Below are 23,450 nucleotides of genomic sequence, written 5' to 3'. Positions count from 1 at the left end.
AGTGGCGGCGATGTCCGGAGCGGAAGATTAGGGGTTAATAATTTTATTTCAGTGTTTGCGATGTGGGAGGGCCTCAGTTTAGAGGTTAATAGGTAGTTTATGGGTGTTAGTGTACTTTTTAGCACTTTAGTTATGAGTTTTATGCTACAGCGTTGTAATGTAAAACTCATAATTACTGATTTTAGAATGCGGGGTAGGGTGTACTTTTTGGCCTCCCAGGACAAGCTTGTAATACCGGCGCTATGGAAGTCCCATAGAAAAAAGTCTATACACAATTTGCGTAAGTTGTTTTGCGGTAAGGCCAAAAAAGTGTGCAGAGCCCCTAAATCTGCAAGACTCGTAAAACCAGCGTAGGGAGTAAAAAAGCAGCGCTATGAGCCTTAATGCTGCTTTTTTACTCATAACGCAAGACTCGTAATCTAGCCGAAAATATCTAACCTTAAAATATCTTTACTATCATAAATTGTGTAATATTGAATGCATTTTAATGTAACATTATTTCAATAAGGGAATATTAATAATGTGATGAAAATGCAATACTGGAGTGTCATATGAATTTCCAAAGTATACCATGAGTAATCCAAGGAACCATAATTACAAACCTACTGTGTTGACTATTTGAAACAATGCTTTTTGTTCCATAAGTTATGTAATACTTATTTAAATATGTTGTGTTTTACATTTCCCATGAAGAGAAGGTAAAACATTTAAAAACAAATGTAGAAAACCATATAGACTTACAACTCTTCTTGCCGATAGTTTAATGGTTTAGAGAGTCTGTATGTAGATCCAAATGTTATAGCAACAATTATAGCTGGAAGACCTAAAGGAAAGAAATGGAAAAAAGTATATATTTTTATTTTAAACATTTTTTTGCAAATAAAATATATCAGTTAAGAGAACAGAAGTTCAAATTGATTGCATCTAATAACAATAAAATAACTTGCCAAATTATCTAACATCTGTTTACTGAGAATACTGAAGAAATGCTAAAGATGCTAAGCAACTTAAAGGGACACTAAATACATGTCATGCACCTACCTCTAATCAATGTTGCTGCAATTATAGAACCTATATTACACTGCAGGTATATGAAGGTTGTTATTGCACGTGTGCAAACAGGTCAGGACTGGAATATAATGAAAGATAGATTTCAACATGGCAGCACCCATGAATAGAGGGAAGCGGGGAATAACATCAATACTATGTTTATAAAATATATTTTGTTTTTAATGTCCCTTTAAACTATAATCTTGATTAAAAGGTCATTTTTTACAGTTGTAAGAAGAATTGTACTCTACATTTTTTTCTTGCAGCTGTTTCTCAAGAAATAAATACAAAAAGTTTTATCAGATGTGTCAAACAATATAATTTCTGCATTCCAAGCATGACGTTTAAAGTCAAGGAAATCATTTTTAGACTTTGCTCATTTTAGGAGAGAATCTGTGTATCAGGTGAGACTCACTGTAATAGACTATAAGCTAGATTACGAGTTTTGCGTTATGAGCGGCGCGGTGCCAACTTGCAAATTATTTGCACCGCTCACTTACCTACAGCGCTGGTGTTACAGGTTTACAAAAACCCGGCGTTAGCAGGCAATATTGCAGCGTAAAATAAAATTGAGCTCCATACCGCACTCCAATACCAGCGCTGCGGGTGAGCTGGTTTTACGTGCTCGTGCACGATTTCCCCATAGACATCAATGGGGAGAGCCAGCTGAAAAAAAGCCTGCGCTTTAATCGGAATTAAAGGTGAAAAATTCCTATTGGCTGATGCAATCAGCCAATAGGATTGAGCTTGCATTCTATTGGCTAATTGGAACATCCAATAGAATGCAAGCTCAATCCTATTGGCTGATTGCATCAGCCAATAGAATTTTTTCACCTTTAATTCCGATTGGCTGATAGATTTCTATCAGCCAATCGGAATTCAAGGGACGCCATCTTGGATGACGTCATTTAAATGAACCTTCATTCTTCAAGAAGACGTCGATTGAAGAGGATGCTCCGAGCTGAATGTCTTGAAGATGGAGCCGCTCCGCGCCGGATAGATGAAGATAGAAGATGCCGGCTTGGATGAAGACTTCTGCCGGCTTGGATGAAGACTTCGGTCCGCTTGAATGAAGACTTCTGCCGGCTTCGATGAGGACTTCTCCTGGCTTTGTTGAGGATGGATGTCCGGTCTTCAAAAATTGTAAGTGGATCTACGGGGGATAGTGTTAGGTTTTTTAAGGGTTTATTGGCTGGGTTTTATTTTTAGATTAGGGTTTGGGCAGAAAAAGAGCTAAATGCCCTTTTAAGGGCAATGCCCATACAAATACCTTTTTCAGGGCAATGGGGAGCGTAGGTTTTTTTAGTTAGGATTTTATTTGGGGGGTTGGTTGTGTGGGTGGTGGGTTTTACTGTTGGGGGGTTGTTTGTATTTTTTTTTACAGGTAAAAGAGCAAATCGGAATCTAAGGGACGCCATCTTGGATGACGTCACTTAAAGGTACCTTCATTCGTCGGGTAGTCGTCGTTGGTAGAGGATGCTCCGCGCCGGATGTCTTGAAGATGGAGCCGCTCCGCGTCGGAAGGATGAAGATAGAAGATGCCGTCTGAATGAAGACTTCTGCCCGTCTGGAGGACCACTTCTGCCCTTCTGGAGGACCACTTCTGCCGGCCTTGTTGAGGACATCTTGCCGCTTGGATGGAGACTTCTCCCGGTAAGTGGATCTTCGGGGGTTAGTGTTAGGTTTTTTTAAGGGTGTATAGGGTGGGTTTTATTTTTAGGCTAGGGCTTTGGGCCGCAATAGAGCTAAATGCCCTTTTAAGGGCAATGCCCATCCAAATGCCCTTTTCAGGGGCAATGGAGAGCTTAGGTTTTTTTAGTTAGGGTTTTATTTGGGGGCTTGGTTGTGTGGGTTACTGGGTTTTAGCTGATTTCTTTGGGGCAATGCCCCGCAAAAGGCCCTTTTAAGGGCTATTGGTAGTTTAGTTTAGGCTAGGGTTTTTTAATTTTAGGGGGCTTTTTTATTTTGATAGGACTATTAGATTAGGTGTAATTAGTTTAAATATCTGATAATTTATTTTTATTTTGTGTAATTTAGTGGGGGGGTGTAATTTAGTTAATTGTATTTATTTTATGTAATTTATTTAATTGTTGTGTAAGGTTAGGTGTTAGTGTAACTCAGGTTAGGTTTTATTTTACAGGTAAATTTGTATTTATTTTAGCTAGGTAGTTAGTAAATAGTTAATAACTATTTACTAACTATTCTACCTAGTTAAAATAAATACAAACTTGCCTGTGAAATAAAAATAAACTTAAGATAGCTACAATATAACTATTAGTTATATTGTAACTAGCTTAGGGTTTATTTTATAGGTAAGTATTTAGTTTTAAATAGGAATTAATTAGTTAATGATAGGAATTTTTAATTAGATTTATTTTTAATTATATTAAAGTAGGGGGTGTTAGGGTTAGATTTAGGGTTAGGTTTAGGGGTTAATAACTTTAGTATAGTGGCTGCGACGTTGGGGGCAGCAGATTAGGGGTTAATAACAGTAATGTATGTGGCGGCGATGTAAGGTACAGCAGATTAGGCATTAATAATATTTAACTAGTTTTTGCGATGCAGGAGTGCGGGGATTTAGGGGTTAATATGTTTATTATAGTGGTGGCGATGTCCGGAGCAGCAGATTAGGGGTTAATCATTTTATTTTAGTGTTTGCGATGCGGGAGGGCCTCGGTTTAGAGGTTAATAGGTAGTTTATGGGTGTTAGTGAAACTTTTTAGCACTTTAGTTATGAGTTTTATGTTACAGATTTGTAGCGCAAAACCCATAACTACTGACTTTCAGTTTACGGTATGGATCTTGATGGTATTGGCTGTACCGCTCACTTTTTGGCCTCCCAGGCAGACTCGTAATAACGACATAAAGGAAGTCCCATTGAAAAAGGACTTTTTGAAAGCTGCGGTAGTTACGCCGCGTTACGGCCAAAAAAGTGTGCAGTGCAGAAATACCTGCAAGACTCGTAATACCAGCGGTAGTGAAAAAGAGCCTTAACACTGCTTTTTCACTCATACCGCAAAACTCGTAATCTAGCCGTATATCTCCAAAATAATTGGTCCACCTTGATGTTTTACTAAGTAAATTTTATTTTTAAATAAGTATTAAAAAGTAACAATCTTTGCGATCATAGGATACAAATGATTTAATTATTTTAATTTAAAATCCCTTTTTCTGGTGCTCCATTCAAAAGTAACTTTATTGTTAAAAAGAATATCCTCAATTGATTGCCTTTTGTAAAAACTTTATAAGTAGTATTTTCATTTAGAATAACTTTTTTTTTATCCATCATAGCTACCTCTCTCTTTATCTATAGGCTGAATACATTTTACCCTTATTGGGCCTATATCTTGTGGGTGCCACCAACAATGCTTTAGAACTGTCAATAGCGTGCCACAGGCCCCATACTTGAATTCTCATAAGTTGAGCAGATTCTAAGTAATGAGAATGGTCACTACTTTCAATGGTATCCACTATGACATGACATATATAACTGTCATAACTCTTTTAGCCAACAAGCACTGCTCCCGTTTTTTTACTTCTAAAAAACAGCTGTGCAACTGCTCTACTTGTCGTACTATTGCCTATAGATGCATATAACTCAAAGTAGACAATATAAAAGAAATAATACTCTGCATTGAGTTAAGCCCCAAACCACCAAAGCCAAAACCACTCCTGTAGTGAACCCACAAATAAAATGTAACCACAGCTATCACAAACCCCACCACTATTAACCCTATCTATGCAAAACCATCTTGGTTAATTGCACTGTGGAAGTATGGGCTCTCACAGTTATGTAATGAGGGTTTTGGCTGTTTGTGGTTATGGTAAAGTATGGTTGGGGATAGTTACCAAGCAGAGCAAGGAGGTCATGAATAGATTTACTTTCATTAGTATAGTTTTAGTTAAATTTTTTAAAGGCTGTACCACTGGTGCCTTTGTAAAATTGGTATTATTTTTTATAGTGGCCTGGATCCGAAACCCTTTGATCGTGGTGAAGATACCTGAGCAGTAACTTAAGAGTAACTATAAAAAATGAGGTATCACTACTCATTTATATTTGAGTCATAGTAACTTGCATGGGATTTAGGCCTTGGTTTCTTAAGTAGAGTTAAATAAAAATAAAAGCAAATAAGAAATAATGATATTGGGGGCCCATTTATCAAGCTCCGAACGGAGCTTGTGGGCCTGTGTTTCTGGCGAGTCTTCAGACTCGCCAGAAACAGCAGTTATGAAGCAGCGGTCTAAAGACCGCTGCTCCATAACCCTGTCCGCCTGCTCTGATGAGGAGGACAGGAATCGCCGGAAATCAACCCAATCGAGTACGATCGGGTTTGATTGACACTCCCCTGCTGGGCGGCCCATTGGCCGCGAGTCTGCAGGGGGCGGCGTTGCACCAGCAGCTCTTGTGAGCTGTTTGGTGCAATGCTGAATACCGGAGAGCGTATCGCTCTACGCATTCAGCGAGGTCTTGCGGACGCTGATCCGCACTGTCGGATCAGGTCTGCAAGACCTTTGATAAATAGGCCCCAATGTGTATTGTGACAAAATAAAAATAAATAAACAAACAAACACAAAAACAGCAAAATATCCACAATTCTTTTTTACCCCATCCAATTAATAAAGCATATCTGAAGAAGTAAGATGGGAAGCCGAAGGGCAATGTCAACATAGTAGAAATACATCTGAGCAGCAATAACTGTTGTCCATACAAAATGTTGCCGAGCAGAAAGTAATGTAGTAAAACAGCTACAGCGGTACATGTGCGGATTTTCAGGTGGATCACTCTTGTCTGAAGGGGGAATTATGTTAAGTGGATCTTTCACATTATCTTCTGTCTTTTCTGCATTTTTGTTTTGCAGTCCGGCCATGAAGATTATGTTGAAAATCAGCATTGATGAGCAAAGACTAATAAGTATCCATGGATTTTTTTGTTTCTTTCTGCAAATGGGCAAAACAAATAGAATTATCTCCATTTTCTCACACAAGTGAATTTTACAGTTATGATGCTGGTTACTGAGAATTTGCCAAATCACAAAAATTTGAGAATACATTTAAGGATCTTTATATCCAAAATTTAAATTAAAAAAATGCAATACCGGACTTTGATAACTGATATTCCTCAGAGCATGCATCGTTGTCTAATTCTAACGCACAACCCACCTGTTTGTTCTTTGGATCTTGCATCAATGTTTTAGTGATGAATTTACATTTTCAATAAAGTATGTTTAACAAAATTAACACATTGCAAAATGCTTCTAATTCAATTGAAAAGTACTGGTGAGTATTTCCATTTCCATTTCAAGTACCTTTAATTTGTAATAATTTTAAGACGTTTTTTAGAATTAAATATTTTGACAAAACAATTATGAATTTGTGTGGAAAACACGTAGTAAAACCAATAAAATATCAATGATATTGGCTGGCACAATGTAAATACAGACCTCACAATCAGCAAGATTACAAGTTGTGCGCTAACCTGGTGCGTAAATAACGCTAAATATTTAGCGGTATCGCACTTTCCATATCACTGCCATTACAAGTTACAGAAAAGCCTTCTTCTGTTGTGCAGGTATGGTGCGTTAAACACCATACAGCACAAAAGTCAAGGCCTTAACAAAGGTATAGTGTTACACCTACAAGAACCACTATAGATATGGACTTTCTATCATCGCAAAGACTAAACTCAAGGTTACACATAGAGACTTTACTGCATTGTATTGTATTTCATAATTCCTTGTATCTCTTAAATGCTGTAAAATGTTTGATGATACATTGTAATGATCTTAGAAAAATAAAAGATTGATCAAAAAAAAATAATTCAAGGCCTGACTTGGCATGCTCGTGTACGTTTTCCCCTATAGACCTCAATGGAGAGAAAGTTTTAGAAAAAACCAACACCTTCGGTAGTGGAATGGCGATTGCTATAATGCAATCCCAATTGATGTCTATGGAGACATAAGGTTATGTAAAAACCTAACATCCTAACATAAAACCCTAGTCTAAAAACCCCTAATCCGCCGCCCCCCGACATTGCCGACACTATTAAATTATTAACCCTAATCCCCCGCACACCCACATTGCTAACACCTAAATAAACCTATTAAACCCTAAACTGCCACCCCCCCCACATTGCAACACACTAAATTAAACTATTAACCCCTAAACCTAACAACCCCTAACTTTAAATTAAAGTTACAATATAACTACCTTTAAATTAAAAAAAACTTTCCTGTGGAAAAACAAAAACAAACTAACATTACAAAAACAAACACGTAAAGTACATTTTTTGGGGTTAGTAGTAGCTTTTTTTTGGGGGGGGGTTTAGATTAGTGGATTTTTTATTTCTTATGGGCAGCAAAAGAGCTGATTGCCCTTTTATGGGCTAATGCCCATACAAATGCCCCTTTAGGGGCAATGGGTATCTTAGGTTTTTTTAACACCCTAACATTAAAACCCTAGTCTACATACCCCTAATCCGCCACTCCCCGACATTGCCAACACTAATTAAAATTATTAACTCCTAATCCGCCATACACCCTCATCGCTAACACCTAAATAAACCTATTAAACCCTAAACCGCCGGCCCCCCACATTGCAACACACTAAATTAAACTAATAACCCCTAAACCTATCACCCCTAACTTTAACTTAAAGTTTACAATATTAACTACCTTTTAAATAAAAAAAACTTACCTGTGAAAAAAACAAAAAAACTAACATTACAAAAAAAAAAAAACACAAAAGTACATTTTTGGGGTTATTGTTAGTTTTTTTTAGGGGGGGTTGAATTAGGGCTTTTTTATTTTTTTATGGGCAGCAAAAGAGCTGATTGCCCTTTTAAGGGCAATTGCCCATACAAATTCACCTTTAGGGGCAATGGGTATCTTAGGTTTTTTTTAGACTTTGTTTTTTTTATTTAGGGGGGGTTTTACTGTTAGGGGGTACTTTGTAATTTTTTTTAATGTAAAAGAGCTGATTGCTTCTGGGCATGCCCTACAAAAGGCCCTTTTAAGGGCTATTGGTAGTTTATTGTTAGATTAGGGGGGTTATTATTTTGGGGGGCGCTTTTTTGTTTTTATAGGGGTATTAGATTAGGTTTAATTTTTATTATTTTGGATAATTTTGTTTATTATTTTTTTATAATCTATCAATTTTTTTATTTTTCATAATTTTAGTGGGGGTTTTTTAATGTTAGTTTTTTTTTTATTTTCCGTAGTGTTAGGATTTTTTAATTTTATAACAGGTTTTTTATTTTTTGTTTATTTTAGTTTTTAAAATAGTTATATTAGGTTTATTATAGTTTATAGCTTAGTTTTTTTTTTTAATTTCACAGGTAAGTTTTTTTTTATTAAAGGTAGTTATATTGTAACTTAATTTAAGTTAGATTTTGGTATTAATATATTCATTAGTGTGTCGCGATGTGGGGGGGCCGGCAGTTTAGGGGTTAATAAGTTTAATAAAGTATTTGTGATGTGAGGCATGGCGGTTTAGGGTTAATAGTATAGTTTATGGGTGTTAGTGTACTTTGTAAAATTTTGTTATGAGTTTTGTGAAACATTTTTGTTGTGCAAAATCCCATAACTACTGGTCTTTGATCGTGGAATGGATCTTTCGCTATAAGATATAGTGCTAGCCTGACCAAACAACTTGTAATATGGCAGACCTGAAAATTCCACACTCAAAAGCCATTTTTGAGTGCGGATGGAGAGTTACGGTACAGGCTAAAATGCTAATGGTAAAGCCAATTAATTAATGAATGTTAAATAAATTAAATCTCAAAATTGTATAAAAAAATTAATTAAAGGGACACATGCTACCCAAATGCTAAATTACTTGTAGTATAGCTTCAATACAGTATTGTACTGTATTGGCTTGAGGCTTCACTACAGTCTATGATTGATTTACTTTTTCAGCAGGGATAGGCACAGACAAAGGTTGTGGAGGACATTTTCCAAAGTACAGACCTTAGTGGAAGGACACCAAGGTACATTTGAAATTAAAAACATTATTTTATAGTGCTTTGTGTTATTATACTGATGCAGATACCGCTGATCCTGTAACCAGCCCTCCTCTGGTTATACCCATGTGCCAGAGTCACTACTGTGTCATTATATAGTGCTGGGTGTTATTATACTGATGCAGATACCACTGATCCTATAACCAGCCCTCCTCTGGTTATACCCCATGTGCCAGAGTCACTACTGTGTCATTATATAGTGCTGGGTGTTATTATACTGATGCAGATACCACTGATCCTATAACCAGCCCTCCTCTGGCTATACCCATGTGCCAGTGTCACTACTGTGTCATTATATAGAGCTGGGTGTTATTATACTGATGCAGATACCGCTGATCCTGTAACCAACCCTCCTCTGGTTATACCCATGTGCCAGTGTCACTACTGTGTCATTATATAGTGCTGGGTGTATTATACTGATGCAGATACCACTGACCCTATAACCAGCCCTCCTGTGGCTATACCCATGTGCCAGTGTCACTACTGTGTTATTATATAGTGCTGAGTGTTATTATACTGATGCAGATACCACTGACCCTATAACCAGCTCTTTGTCTGGCTATATGCATGTGCCATGTACTTCTGTGTCTTTGTATATAGCTGGGTGTTATTATACAGATGCACATCCAGTATTTCACTCAGGCCTTATTTATTCCATAACTGATCACCCCAATATCGCTAACAGTCTCTTGACAAGCCACTAACTTTATTCACACTACATATTTTTTTTATTCCTATTATTTAATCAGAAGAAAAATATACTAAGGTTGTGGCGAACACTGCAAGGGCTAGTCACGGACATCAGTGACACCTTGCTAATCCATGTATGTTAGGTATGGTGCATAAATTACATAAATTACATTACATACATTTGTTCTGAGGTAATACAAGAAGATGCTGATTAAGCAGGGCAAAATATTGTTAAATTCACTTTTTGGATGTGGTGTCTAGATGCCTGATACTCTAAAGGTCTCTGTTCAGGTGAGATTTGCTAAAAAATATCGGTCAAAGCAATGAAGTCCTTCATGGGATTCTCTAAAGGAAAGACTTACCTTGCTAGCTGTGTATATTACTAAGGGGCAGAAGTGTAACTACAGGGTCTCCGAGGTCCAATCAAGACTGGGCCCACTACTCTACTCACAAAATATTGGAAACATAAATGCCCTGTATGTTAGCTAAATGCAAATGCTTCTTAAGCCTCAAAGCATAAGAAATATTTTTTACCAAATTGATGTAGGTGCAGTCAAGGAGATCAAATCACTTCTTTTTATATTTTCAGCCCAAATTATTGAATTGTTTGTTACTGGCAGCCATGGCGTTATAATGACTGCTCACATATAAAAAATATACATGTGAGGTCTATGGTAGAGCTTTAGGGGGCATTGTGTGACCCCCACATACCACTGTGCCCAGTCACAGACAGATTTTGACAGGTGGCATCTCTGTGCATATTGTCCTGACCCCTCTGTTTGCTCCCTTGCAAAACAAGGCTCACAGTGCAAGGAAAGTGTATGTATTTGTTTTTACAAATAGAAGATTCTATGTGGATTCTGGCTCCCACTTCTGCTGATTTCAAACAACTAGAAAAGACATTGTTAAAATTGGCATCCTTGTCACAGCCTTTTGCTCTGTTGCCCAGTAAGGTTTAGCTACACTCCCTGCTAAGAGGCATAATCTACATTCCTGTATGCAAAGGAGAGCAAATGCATTACAATATAGTGCTCAATAAAATAATCAGCTTAAAAATCATATTCATTAAACAAAGTAAAATCATAATAAAAGTACACATTATTACAAATTAGTATAAGTAATATACAATAAAACCCCTATGAAAAATAAACAACAAAATATGTATTATAAATGATGCAGCAAAAAGTACACAGGAAAAAATAATGTTTCATGTACACAGTAAAAATTCTAATTAATGAAGAAATTAATTTCAAAATATGAATCACTGAAACATTAGCAATCAAAGTAAACTTTATTTCTCTGTTGTAAAATGAAGTCATGAGCGGCTTTAACAAAGGTGTTCCCTGGGCATGTCGTAAAAGGACAGTCTAGTCAAAATAAACGCTGATGATTCAGATAGGGCATGCAATTTTAAACAACTTTCTAATTCCTTTTATCATCAAATTTGCTTTGTTCTCTTGGTATTCTTAGTTAAAAGCTAAACCAAGGTAGGTTCATATGCTAATTAATAAGCCTTGAAGGCGCCCCTTATCTGAATGCATTTGACAGTTTTTTCACAGCTAGAGGGCATTAGTTTGTGTGTGTCATATAGATAACATTGTGCTAATACTGTGGACTTACTTATGAGAGGGCACTGATTTGGCTATATTGCAAGTCCGTCAAAATAACTGAAATAAGGGTGCAGTCTGCAGAGGCTTAGATACAAGGTAATCACAGAGGTAAAAAGTGTATTAATATATCAGTGTTTGTTATGCAAAACTGGGAAATGGGTAATAAAGGGATTATCTATCTTTTTAAACTATAAAAATTCTGGAGTTCACTATCCCTTAAGTATTCTCCAATCATATTAACTGCTTGCTATTTTACCCTCGTTAAATGACAGCTGGCACATTTGTCTCCGTTTACTTTCAATAAGAGATGTGTAGGCTTTGGACGAATGCAAATTCATCAGAACTTTGCTGATTTTTTTTTTTGTTTGAGTCAAATACATTACTGGACGAATGAACGCAAAACAAATCATTGCTTGATTAAATTGATTATTTCATTCAATCGTTTGGCATAAAAAAAGGTGCAGGAATAGGGGGAAGGAGTTAAATTGTTGGTTATTAAGTTCCATTGTTTATAATGATGTACAGGGGTTCTTACCCATTAATTTGTCCCTAGTTCCCTGTCTGATCCCACCATAGTAATACTAATGACTGATACAAGTCCAGAATATCCAGGCACACCTGGGAACAGTAGAAGGTGTGCCAGCTCAGAGGCTCATGAACAAACCCGCGTAATAAATCATGAACAGAAACCACAAAATCAACAACGTTTCTGACACAAGTTCTTAGTCATGTATGGATATACCTCTTACAATTTCACCTTAAATACCTAACAAGACCCCACCCCAACTAAATAAATAAAGAACTTGACCTGTCCATATTCCTATGATTTTTAATGTTTACCTGTGTCTTTTTTTATAACCCCTCATTTTTCTGTGAGCTCTTATTTATGTAATATTTGTAAATAGATTACAATGTGTAGAATTTTTTAAATAATATAAGAATTGTATAAGAGTCCATTAGGTGGCGGTGTCTAAGGTATGTCAGGTGTATGCTGGGGGTGGCGTCTTGTTAGGTATTTAAGGTGAGATGTTAGCGGTATATCCATACATGACTAAGGACTTGCGTCCGAAACGTTGTTGATTTTGTGGTCTGGCTGTATAAGCTGAATAAACCTGTTTAAAGATAGGTGCTGCTCTTTCTGTTTGTGATTACTAATGACTGATGTTAGTGACACTAAATGCTGGATGTAAGTCATACAGGAGCTGTATGTTCTTTTAACATCAAAAAATAGTTACTATTTTAAGATGTTATACAAAGGAGCATTGCTTTTTTTATGCATAGACAGAAACACAAGAATATATTCATATAGTTTTATATAGTCCTTTGCTATTGGTTGGTCCTGAAATATAATCTAACTACATTCATTGGCCAGTTATATGTAATGACACACAGCACATGACCGCAGCATTATAAAAAAAAAATTGCAATTTACAATGCCTAAATGTATTTAATATTTGCGTAATTTTAATTTAAAGTATTCTCGTTATTCTCTGTAACTACATCATAGCTGTGTGCTGAAAGGGTGTTTCTTAAGATCCATTGTATGAGTTTTCAAAAATATCAAGATAAAATATGTGGGTAACAGAAACCATTTTGAAATCACAGTAATTTGTATTGTAATGTGGTGCCAATAACAAATTTAAAAAACAACAACATTATTGTTCAATCCATTTGAGCTGGTGTACAGTGAATGTGTGTAGGATGTGTTAATTATATGCATTATATTGTAAAATTGATCATTATACATTTTTTTATTGTAAAATCAAATTGTGTTTTTTTAATTTTGTGTAAGTAAATCTTGTTCTGTACAGCAAGAACTTACAGTTTTGTGTGAATGAAGGGGCTCAACAGTTTCACTGTTTTATATCTCGCCATTTTACAAAATCATGATTTACAGTGCGAGAACAGTTAAACCCCACTGTTATAAACGGGGAAAGACGCTGCCATTTTGTCTGCGAGATATTGATATCTCATACTATTAATCTTTATTCTAGTGCAAAACCTCAAAAACGAATCAATTTTACAGTATAATGCATATAAAAAACACATGCTAACACGCATGCACTGTATACAGATAATGCCCCAGCACAAATGGATAAATAAAATCATTTACAAGTTTTGCTAATATTTATTTTGCTGTTAATTTCATACAAGTAAATTGTTTTTGTCATTTGGACTCTGTTCAAAGGTTTCAATGAAAACCCTTTAATGTAAGGGATAGATCTGCTGGAAGGCCTTTGTATTAGCAATTTGCATGTGTTTACAGTGAAAGTGGTAGGTTTTTTGGTACCTTTTCAGTGGGGAAAACGGTTTATTTGCTACTCTAATAGCTTGCGCACAAATGATATTTACGGTTGAACAAAAAAACGTTATTTTCAACTTGAAATTTGGGACTCACAGATGCTCACATTGTACGCTCAAAATCTCACACAAAATAGTGTTCCCCTTGTCATCTAGCCCTATGTGTTTAACAACCTATGGGCAAGATTAAAAGTGGAGCGGCATTTAATGCTCCCGCTCAAGCGTTAACTCCACTAGAAATAAGATAGTAGTAGCGCTCGTATTACAAGTTAAAAGCAAACTGTTTTCGCTTGCGAGCTAACATGAAAAAATCTGAACTTAGAATATTGCATACAAACGCATTCCAATGTTCATAAATATATTTTTCTACATACATCTGATGGTATTATGGTACAATATGTAACTATACATATTTATATACAGATATATATATATATAGGAATATCTATATAAAAATACATAAAATATAATCTGCTATGTGCACAACATTGGAATGTGAAATATTTAAAGTAATTACACAGTATGACACTTTATTAAATATGAAAATTGCATAAATATGCTTTAACATGTTTTCATCTACTTGACAGCAAAGGGCTCCAATTCACTTAAAGTCATGGTAACTCGTAGTGTTTGTGAAATGCTAGGATTTACCATTGGAACAAATAAAGTTGACTTTCATTCATGAAGAATAAAATACTTCATGCTGAAAGCTCCTTTATTTGTTCCAAAACGATCACCGCACTGAGCTGCTAAGGCAGCCCACCAGCAGAAACGCTATCTTCTGTATTTTGGCTGAGGTAACGTTTCCACCTCTTAGCCAATAGCCATGCGGGAAATCCGGCTTGGCGCTACTCGTAATCTGGCCCTAAACAGGTACTTTCATTTTTTGGCATGTTAACGCTTGTCATTTGTAAAAATAGAGGCGCTAGAAAATACAGGACCATTTGTCAGGCTTTTTCAGTATATGGCAGCTCACATCAGTAAAATAAATAAAGATTCACTTGCAATTTTAGCAATTGGGAAAAATGGGTTAAAACCAATGTCAGCAGGCAGCTTGGTCCAATCAGTGCTTAAGTGAAACCTCTTTAGAAGTATAATGCCAAATATAGAAAGGAAATGATGTCTGAGCTGAATGCAGCATTTTAACAAAAGTTAGTCTCCATAAAGAAAATAGTAGAAGTAATCTACACTTATACACAGTGACTATACTCATTTTAAAACATTAGAGGAAAAGATAGTAGAATGATCTTACAAATATCAGAGTGTTTCTTGGATTTAGCTCTCACCCCACAAGGACCTAAATGAAGAAAAACCTGCATGTTTTGTGGAATCAAATTAAGATATGTGTCTTCCATACGTTACATAGTATGAATGTCTCCTGTGCATTTGTTTTTATTTTGTATGCTTGTAACACTCAAGACTTGGATAAGTGTATGGGGCCTCTATTTTATAACAAAAGTAATTCACTACATTTATTATTGACATGCATTTAAAGGGAGATGATACCCAAATACAATATTGCATGAACATCTCTATGTGAAAAGGAAGATATTTTACCTAAAATTTCTCCAGTAGCCAAATCCCATTATAAAGGAAATTTAAGCAGCCTTTCAGTGTGCTTGTCCAGGGGCATACAAAGGGAGTGTGCAATCTGGCATGTGCAGGCACAATCACTTTATTTTTCTTCTTAGGATAAGGAAGTTCAATATGAAATCTCACAAGATTATGGTAAAATCCCCATGAGAACAAAGTAAAGCAAAGCGTGACTTCAACACTAATGATTTGATTGGCTGTTTGTTTTGGGTGTTTTTTACCATGCAGATTATATTAACTGAAAGACTATTCTTTACAGAAAACTTACTCTAGTGTGTTGAAGAAAGTTTGAAGTAAAAAACTGTTTTCATTTTTTTACATAAAATGTTCATGTGATATTTTCCAGCTAGAGTTTTACAGATATGCTGCATCACTTTCAATTGATTAAGTCTTTGAGCATAATTTCCCTTTAATATTTAAATACTCTGATTTTAAAAAATATGCACTAGTTTACAAGTGGAGCACAAAAAAACAACAAAGCAGATATTTTTCTTCCTAAATGGAAAGAGTCCACAGCTGCATTCATTACTTTTGGGAAATAAGAACCTGGTTACCAGGAGGAGGCAAAGACACCCCAGCCAAAGGCTATAGTGCGCTAACACCTTTCAAGTTATATCAATAGCTCTCCTATTCTTCTGATAATATTACCAGTTAAAAGTTGAATTTTTGCACACAAGCAAAAGACTTAGCAGGCATTAAAAAAAAAGCCATAAATACATGTGAAACTACAGTTACACTCATATAAACACTGTCTGATATAAAATTATTTTAAAAAAATAATACAAAAGGTGTTTGATAAAAAAGGGATGCAAAGGGCTTTCACATACTGTATATATGCATACACACACATGTCTAAATATGTGTATGCTATGTATGTGTGTGTATATATATATATATATATATACACTGTATATTAAAATATATAGATATCATATATATGTATATACAGTATGTGTTTACCGTACAGATGTATAAACACATACATGTAATTGTACACACATATATACATATATATACACATTGGAGCCCTTTGCAGTCAAATACCTCAAATACCTCAAAACATGAAAATGCATTTTATTCAATATTAATATTTAATAATGGTTTTAACTACAGGGAGTGCAGAATTATTAGGGAATGAGTATTTTGACCCACATCATCCTCTTTATGCATGTTGTCTTACTCCAAGCTGTATAGGCTCGAAAGCCTACTACCAATTAAGCATATTAGGTGATGTGCATCTCTGTAATGAGAAGGGGGTGTGGTCTAATGACATCAACACCCTATATCAGGTGTGCATAATTATTAGGCAACTTCCTTTCCTTTGGCAAAATGGGTCAAAAGAAGGACTTGACAGGCTCAGAAAAGTCAAAAATAGTGAGATATCTTGCAGAGGGATGCAGCACTCTTAAAATTGCAAAGCTTCTGAAGCGTGATCATCGAACAATCAAGCGTTTCATTCAAAATAGTCAACAGGGTTGCAAGAAGCGTGTGGAAAAACCAAGGCACAAAATAACTGCCCATGAACTGAGAAAAGTCAAGCGTGCAGCTGCCAAGATGCCACTTGCCACCAGTTTGGGCCATATTTCAGAGCTGCAACATCACTGAAGTGCCCCAAAAGCACAAGGTGTGCAATACTCAGTTGACATGGCCAAGGTAAGAAAGGCTGAAAGACGACCACCACTGAACAAGACACACAAGCTGAAACGTCAAGACTGGGCCAAGAAATATCTCAAGACTGATTTTCCTAAGGTTTTATGGACTGATGAAATGAGAGTGAGTCTTGATGGGCCAGATGGATGGGCCCGTGCTGGATTGGTAAAGGGCAGAGAGCTCCAGTCCGACTCAGACGCCAGCAAGGTGGAGGTGGAGTACTGGTTTGGGCTGGTATCATCAAAGATGAGCTTGTGGGGCCTTTTCGGGTTGAGGATGGAGGTCAAGCTCAACTCCCAGTTCTACTGCCAGTTTCTGGAAGACACCTTCTTCAAGCAGTGGTACAGGAAGAAGTCTGCATCCTTCAAGAAAAACATGATTTTCCTGCAGGACAATGCTCCATCACATGCGTCCAAGTACTCCACACCGTGGCTGGCAAGAAAGGGTATAAAAGAAGAAAATCTAATGACATGGCCTCCTTGTTCACCTGATCTGAACCCCATTGAGAACCTGTGGTCCATCATCAAATGTGAGATTTACAAGGAGGGAAAACAGTACACCTCTCTGAACAGTGTCTGGGAGGCTGTGGTTGCTGCTGCACGCCAATGTTGATGGTGAACAGATCAAACACTGACAGAATCCATGGATGGCAGGCTTTTGAGTGACCTTGCAAAGAAAGGTGGCTATATTGGTCACTGATTGTTTTTGTTTTGTTTTTGAATGTCAGAAATGTATATTTGTGAATGTTGAGATGTTATATTGGTTTCACTGGTAAAAATAAATAATTGAAATGGGTATATATTTGTTTTTTGTTAAGTTGCCTAATAATTATGCACAGTAATAGTCACCTGCACACACAGATATCCCCCTAAAATAGCTATAACTACAAACAAAACTAAAACTACTTCCAAAACTATTCAGCTTTGATATTAATGAGTTTTTTGTGTTCATTGAGAACATGGTTGTTGTTCAATAATAAAATTAATCCTCAAAAATACAACTTGCCTAATAATTCTGCACTCCCTGTATGTATTTACAGTAAATATTTCACATTCCAGTGATCTTGTAATGTGGCCCCAAAAACTTGGTACCTACAAAGTCCATGACAGATGCTTATGTTCATACTTTTTGTATTTTTGAATTAAATGTTTATTTTGACCTCAAATATATTGTATATAATTAATCCTGGTTATTATTTCATACCTAGCATAGTGGAAACAACTTCTTATATGGATAACTTTCTGTAATTGATTATACAGGCCTACTAATGGATTATGTTAAAATGGGTAACCTTTAGTGATACAAATGCTTTAAATGTATTGAGGGGAAAGCTTTGAAATAGTTCTTTTGTTTCAGATATCATCTATGTTACTTTGCTGAAACTATGAAAGAGGCAAATTAGTACCTACATGAGTAATACTTATCATACTATTATAAAGCTAAACATATCCCAGGGTCATTTAGAATAGGATATATCTTCTCTATAGGGAGACAGACCCAGAATTGTGCCAGTAGTGTTGTACTTTATTAAATACATGTTCTATAGAATAAATTGTGTTTGTCAGATGTAGTGTTGAATGAATTCAAACCAATAAATATATAACTTGGGGACTATAACAAAAAAATCTGAGAAGTTAACTCATGTAAAAAAGGCATTAAACATTGCAAACAGAACCAATTTAAAGGGACAGTCTACTCCAGAATTGTTATTGTTTAAAATGACAGATAATCCCTTTATTACCCATTCCCCAGTTTTGCATAACCAACAAAGTTATTTTAATATACTTTTTACCTCTGTGATTACCTTGTATCTAAGCCTCTGCATACTGCCCCCTTATTTCAGTTATTTTGCCAGACATGCATTTTAACCAATCAGTGCTGATGCATAAGTAAATAAATGGGAGTGATCACTGAGATAAGATACGGTCTTCAATGCTTAGATATTAGCATATGAGTCTACCTAGGTTTAGCTTTCAACAAAGAATTACAAGAGTACAAAGCAAATTTGAATGCTAAAAGTAAATGCAACGTTTTTTAAAATTGCATGCCTATCTGAATCATGAAAGTTTAATTTTGACTAGATTTTCCCTTTAAGCACAAATCATCTATTATTTTTACACTATCATATTAAAGGGACAGTCTACTCCAGAATTTGTATTGATTAAAAACATAGATAATCCTTTTATTACCCCTTCCCAAGTTTTACATAACCTACACGGTTATATTAATATATTTTTTACCTCTGTGATTACTTTGTATCTAAGCCTCTGCCCCCCTTATTTCAGTTCTTTTGACAGACTTGCATTTTAGCCTATCAGTGCTGACTCATAAATAACTTGACGGGAGTGAGCATGTTATCTATATGGCACACGTGAACTATTGCTGTCAAGCTGTGATAAACTGTCCAAATGCAGATAAAACGCAGCCTTCAAGGGCTTAGAAATTAGCATATAAGCCTACCTAGGTTTAGCTTTTAACAAAGAATTCCAAGAGAACAAAGCCAATTGATTATAAAAGTATATAGGAAAGTTGTTTAAAATTGCATGCCTTTCTCAATAATGAAAGTTTAATTTTAACTAGACTGTGACTTTAAATAAATGGCTATATTTTTAACAATATTTGTGCTTAAATGATGCAGTATTTATTTTTTTGTAAAACAAATTAGTAAATAAATATGCTAGAAGAGCTGGAATCTAACAAATACTTTTGAATGGCTTGTAGAGCATTTCATACGTTTTTAACCACTACATTTAATAAAATCTGTCTCATATAACCTATGTGACCTTATCAGATTGGAAACTAATGAATTTACAATTGAAAAGATGCTGTCACTAGCTGAATTTTAAAATCTCAATTAAACCTGCTCTGTGAAGTTCATTTATAAAAGCTGGAAATAAAAGTAGCCATTTCTTTGCCTTCTACACCATCCCCAGATATCATCTAATAAATGTAAAGAGAAAGCATTGAGGCAATCCTTGGAGGAATTAAAGTGGTATAGTAGCTGAATTTATGTAATCAGCAGATTTAGGACCAGATTACAAGTGGAGCAGTATTTAATGCTCCCGCTTAAATGCTAACTCCGCTAGAAGTAAGCTTCTTGTGCGCATTGGGTAGCGCTTTCATTACAAGATGAAAGTAAACGGTTTTCGCTCACACGCTAACCTGATGCGCAGAAAAGGCCGAACTTAGAAAATTGTGCGTGCGATAATGTATTCCCCCATAGAATGGAGCAAATAATTGGAAAACACCCTACTCGCGCGAAAACCAGATCACATATTCTCACGTGCGCTAATCCGACATGAAAATATGAATATTTCCCATTCCAATGTTCTTCACAAAACAGAATATGTTTTATTTATTCATAATTACATATTTATATAAATATCCAATGGTATTTCAATACACTATATATCTATACCTATATATTTAGATGATTAAATATAGTATAGATATATACAGATAAATTTAGGAATATCTATTTATAAAATAGGAAGAATATTGGAATGTGACATATTTAGAGTAAATACATACTATATAACACTTTATTAAAGCTGAATATTGCATAAATATGTTTTTACATGTTTTCATCTACTTAACTGCAAAGGGCTCCAATGCACTTATATACAGTATGTGACTTATATATGTGCAGATGTTTTTTAGTAACACTTTTTTGTTTGTCCGAAATAGTTAACCAGAGCTCTGAGAATGCAGTAATCATTCTAGCATTTACTTTTAACTTGTTATACGAGTGGTAAACCCGACGAGCGCAAACACCCGCAATAAACCCCTTTTTGCTTGTGCATAACCATAAACACTCCACTCTTAAACTGGCCCTTAGTTCATAGAATCTGGGCTGGATGATAACTCATGCCCTATTTTATAAGTTAAATTAGCAGCTAATAGTATGCAGTTTTCCATTAAAAAATCAAGCTCAAACCATAGGTCCTTTCCACCTGAAGAACCAAAAACTAATAACAGGTTAGTATCAGGAATCTGAATGACAGTTATTCTAATCTACCTCCTGGTGATGAAATGTTATTTATCTTTGAATTCATACAACTAAACATGGTATTATATTTTGATCAACCCAGATGGTTTATCCTTAAGAACTCAAAGCCCTAGGAGTATTCAGCTTGGCTAAGAACTACATTTCATAATGCATCCTCTGGATATTTTACAAGATTTCCAAACTGTCACAAAAGAGTGGGTGATCGTATTTTTGGGTACCTTGTGTATAGTGGTAATTATTTAGTGGATCAGGGTCATTTTAGATGAAGCAGTTACCATAAAGAGAGACAAAGAGGCCGAATTATCAAGCCGTCAACTATGCTGCATTCAACGGCACCAATACGCTTGCCTAACATCGCGGACCTGAATATGCTCTCTTTATTTATAAAAACAGCTGTCAAAAAGCGGCGCACCAAGTACGGGGCGATAAGCAGCAGACTGTTGTTAACTAACAGTCATCGATCTCGCTGCTATTCAGCTTTTTCCCAACTTTATTTATACCCTGTCACTAAACACCACCACTATACTAAAATGTTTAACACCTATCCCACCGCTCTCGGACCCCGCCACAACTAAATAAAGTTCAACAAAGAAAACCAAAATACTAATGGCACTGCACAAATTTACAAAATAGGGTAGCCTATTGTTCTCTGGACTGGTAAATGTACTTTGTTTGTATAAATCTATCTATGATCCAGATTTTTTATCTGTAGAGTGGCTGAGGTGCTGTGTACTGGTTATTTGAGACAAGGAGTATCAATCCTAGGATTGATGGAATGTACACCTGTGTAGCACTCTTTCCCTATTTAACAATGGCAAGAGTTGGACAAGGTATAGTAGTCTAGAATAGGAGGAGTAAGTGTGGATGAATTAAAATATAACCTTTATTGGTAAATTTAAAAAAAGCAACAACAAAAACAATCTACATACATACTAAGTTAAAAATTGCAGGATTGGGTCTGATTAAATTATATCTGTTTTCACAGAAAATTTGGGTGGTTGTGATGTGTATATAGAGAAAAACTTGGATCAATAGTCCAATTTCACGTTGTGGTATTCTTAGTACTTATATGTTGTTAGATATTGGTAACACTGGAGTGGTATCGGTAAAGCTATTATGCTTTGATATTTACTCTGTTTTGAGTCTGATATTGATACTCGGCTATAAAAGAATAGCCTTTGGTTAACTTGATTTTGTTATTGCACTTATTTTAATAAGTGTAATATTATTTCTAACACGTGATTCGTGTAATTAATGTTGTAACAAAGTGCTTGTAAAACGTTTCAATTGTACCCCATTGTTTGGAAGTTTATTTGTATATTAAATGTGTACAATATCTGATTGATAGTTAACTGTATAAAATAGTTATTTGTTACATTTTTTGTCTAGTTTCTGCTATAGTTAGCACAGTATTTGTGTTGGCTGCATGAGCACGAGTTTCTATCAATTGTGCACTTGTTTTGCTAACCTTTGATGTTAGATGTAATAACTTTCTTGAATGACTTTATTATTTTTGGTTTTTATTGTAATATTTCACCTTAGTGACTTGTAATTCTGTTAACATCTTTATTCACCTCAATATTTTTATTGAGATTGTATTTTGTTTATTTCATTTTCAGAGTCATTACAATTATATGAATTTGATACAGAGCTGCTGCAGAGTAGCTGCTATTCGTTAATTTAGCTTGGCTTAGCTTATATTAAAGATAGGCTAGTTGGTATATGTTGCCGGGCTAAAAGTTAGATATTTAAAAGTCTGAGTGCTGATCTCAAACTCACAATTTGCAGTATTATATATATATTTTGATACTTCAAATTTCTTAACCGTACGTTTGGATCAACACTGGGCTTCCAATATATATGCCGGTTCTATTTTCTAAAGTTATAATAGCTCAGCTTATGCTAAAAAATAGGATGCGTAATATTTATTGTGGAATTGTACAGCAAATATTATGCAATAAATACTGGGCTCTTGCTGTAACTGTCAGTTCAGTTCCACTTATCAAGTTAGCTTGGCTTAGCTTGTACCGAAAAATAACAAGTTGATAGGTGTTACCACTCTAGTTTTTAAGCGTTTTTGGCAAGCTGAGTGCTGATCTAAAGCTGACAATTTGCGGTATTGGGTCTGCCTTCGAGTTCCGTATTTTTTAACCGCTTGTCTGCAGTCAACACTGAGTACTCGCTCTAAATGCCGGTTCTATGTCTAATACAGTTACTGGGTTAATCTCTATATAAATTAATTTAAGTCAATATTGTGCACAACCACAATTTTTATGCTATAAAGACCACCATTCCTGCTAAATAAAAAATGCTAACTTTTTAACTTAGTATGTATGTAGATTGTTTTTGTTGTTGCTTTTTTTAAATTTACCAATAAAGGTTATATTTTAATTCATCCACACTTACTCCTCCTATTCTAGACTACTATACCTTGTCCAACTCTTGCCATTGTTAAATAGGGAAAGAGTGCTACACAGGTGTACATTCCATCAACTAAATAAAGTTATTAAACCCTATCCCTCCACTCCCG

General features: G+C 35.5%; 1 protein-coding gene across 1 annotated transcript in view; it reads right to left on the bottom strand.

Moving 5' to 3' along the window:
- Window positions 1-23,450, bottom strand: part of ADGRG7 (adhesion G protein-coupled receptor G7) — a 170,824-nt gene that overhangs the window by 42,103 nt on the left and 105,271 nt on the right. The window contains exon 11 of the mRNA XM_053705210.1: window positions 5,656-5,988. Within this exon, the coding sequence (XP_053561185.1) occupies window positions 5,656-5,988 (333 nt within the window). The remainder of the gene's footprint in view (window positions 1-5,655; window positions 5,989-23,450) is intronic.

The sequence above is a fragment of the Bombina bombina genome, chromosome 3 (genome assembly GCF_027579735.1).
Source record: "Bombina bombina isolate aBomBom1 chromosome 3, aBomBom1.pri, whole genome shotgun sequence".
In the NCBI taxonomy this organism is placed as follows: Eukaryota; Metazoa; Chordata; class Amphibia; order Anura; family Bombinatoridae; genus Bombina; species Bombina bombina.
This window is presented reverse-complemented; position numbering and strand designations above follow the sequence as displayed.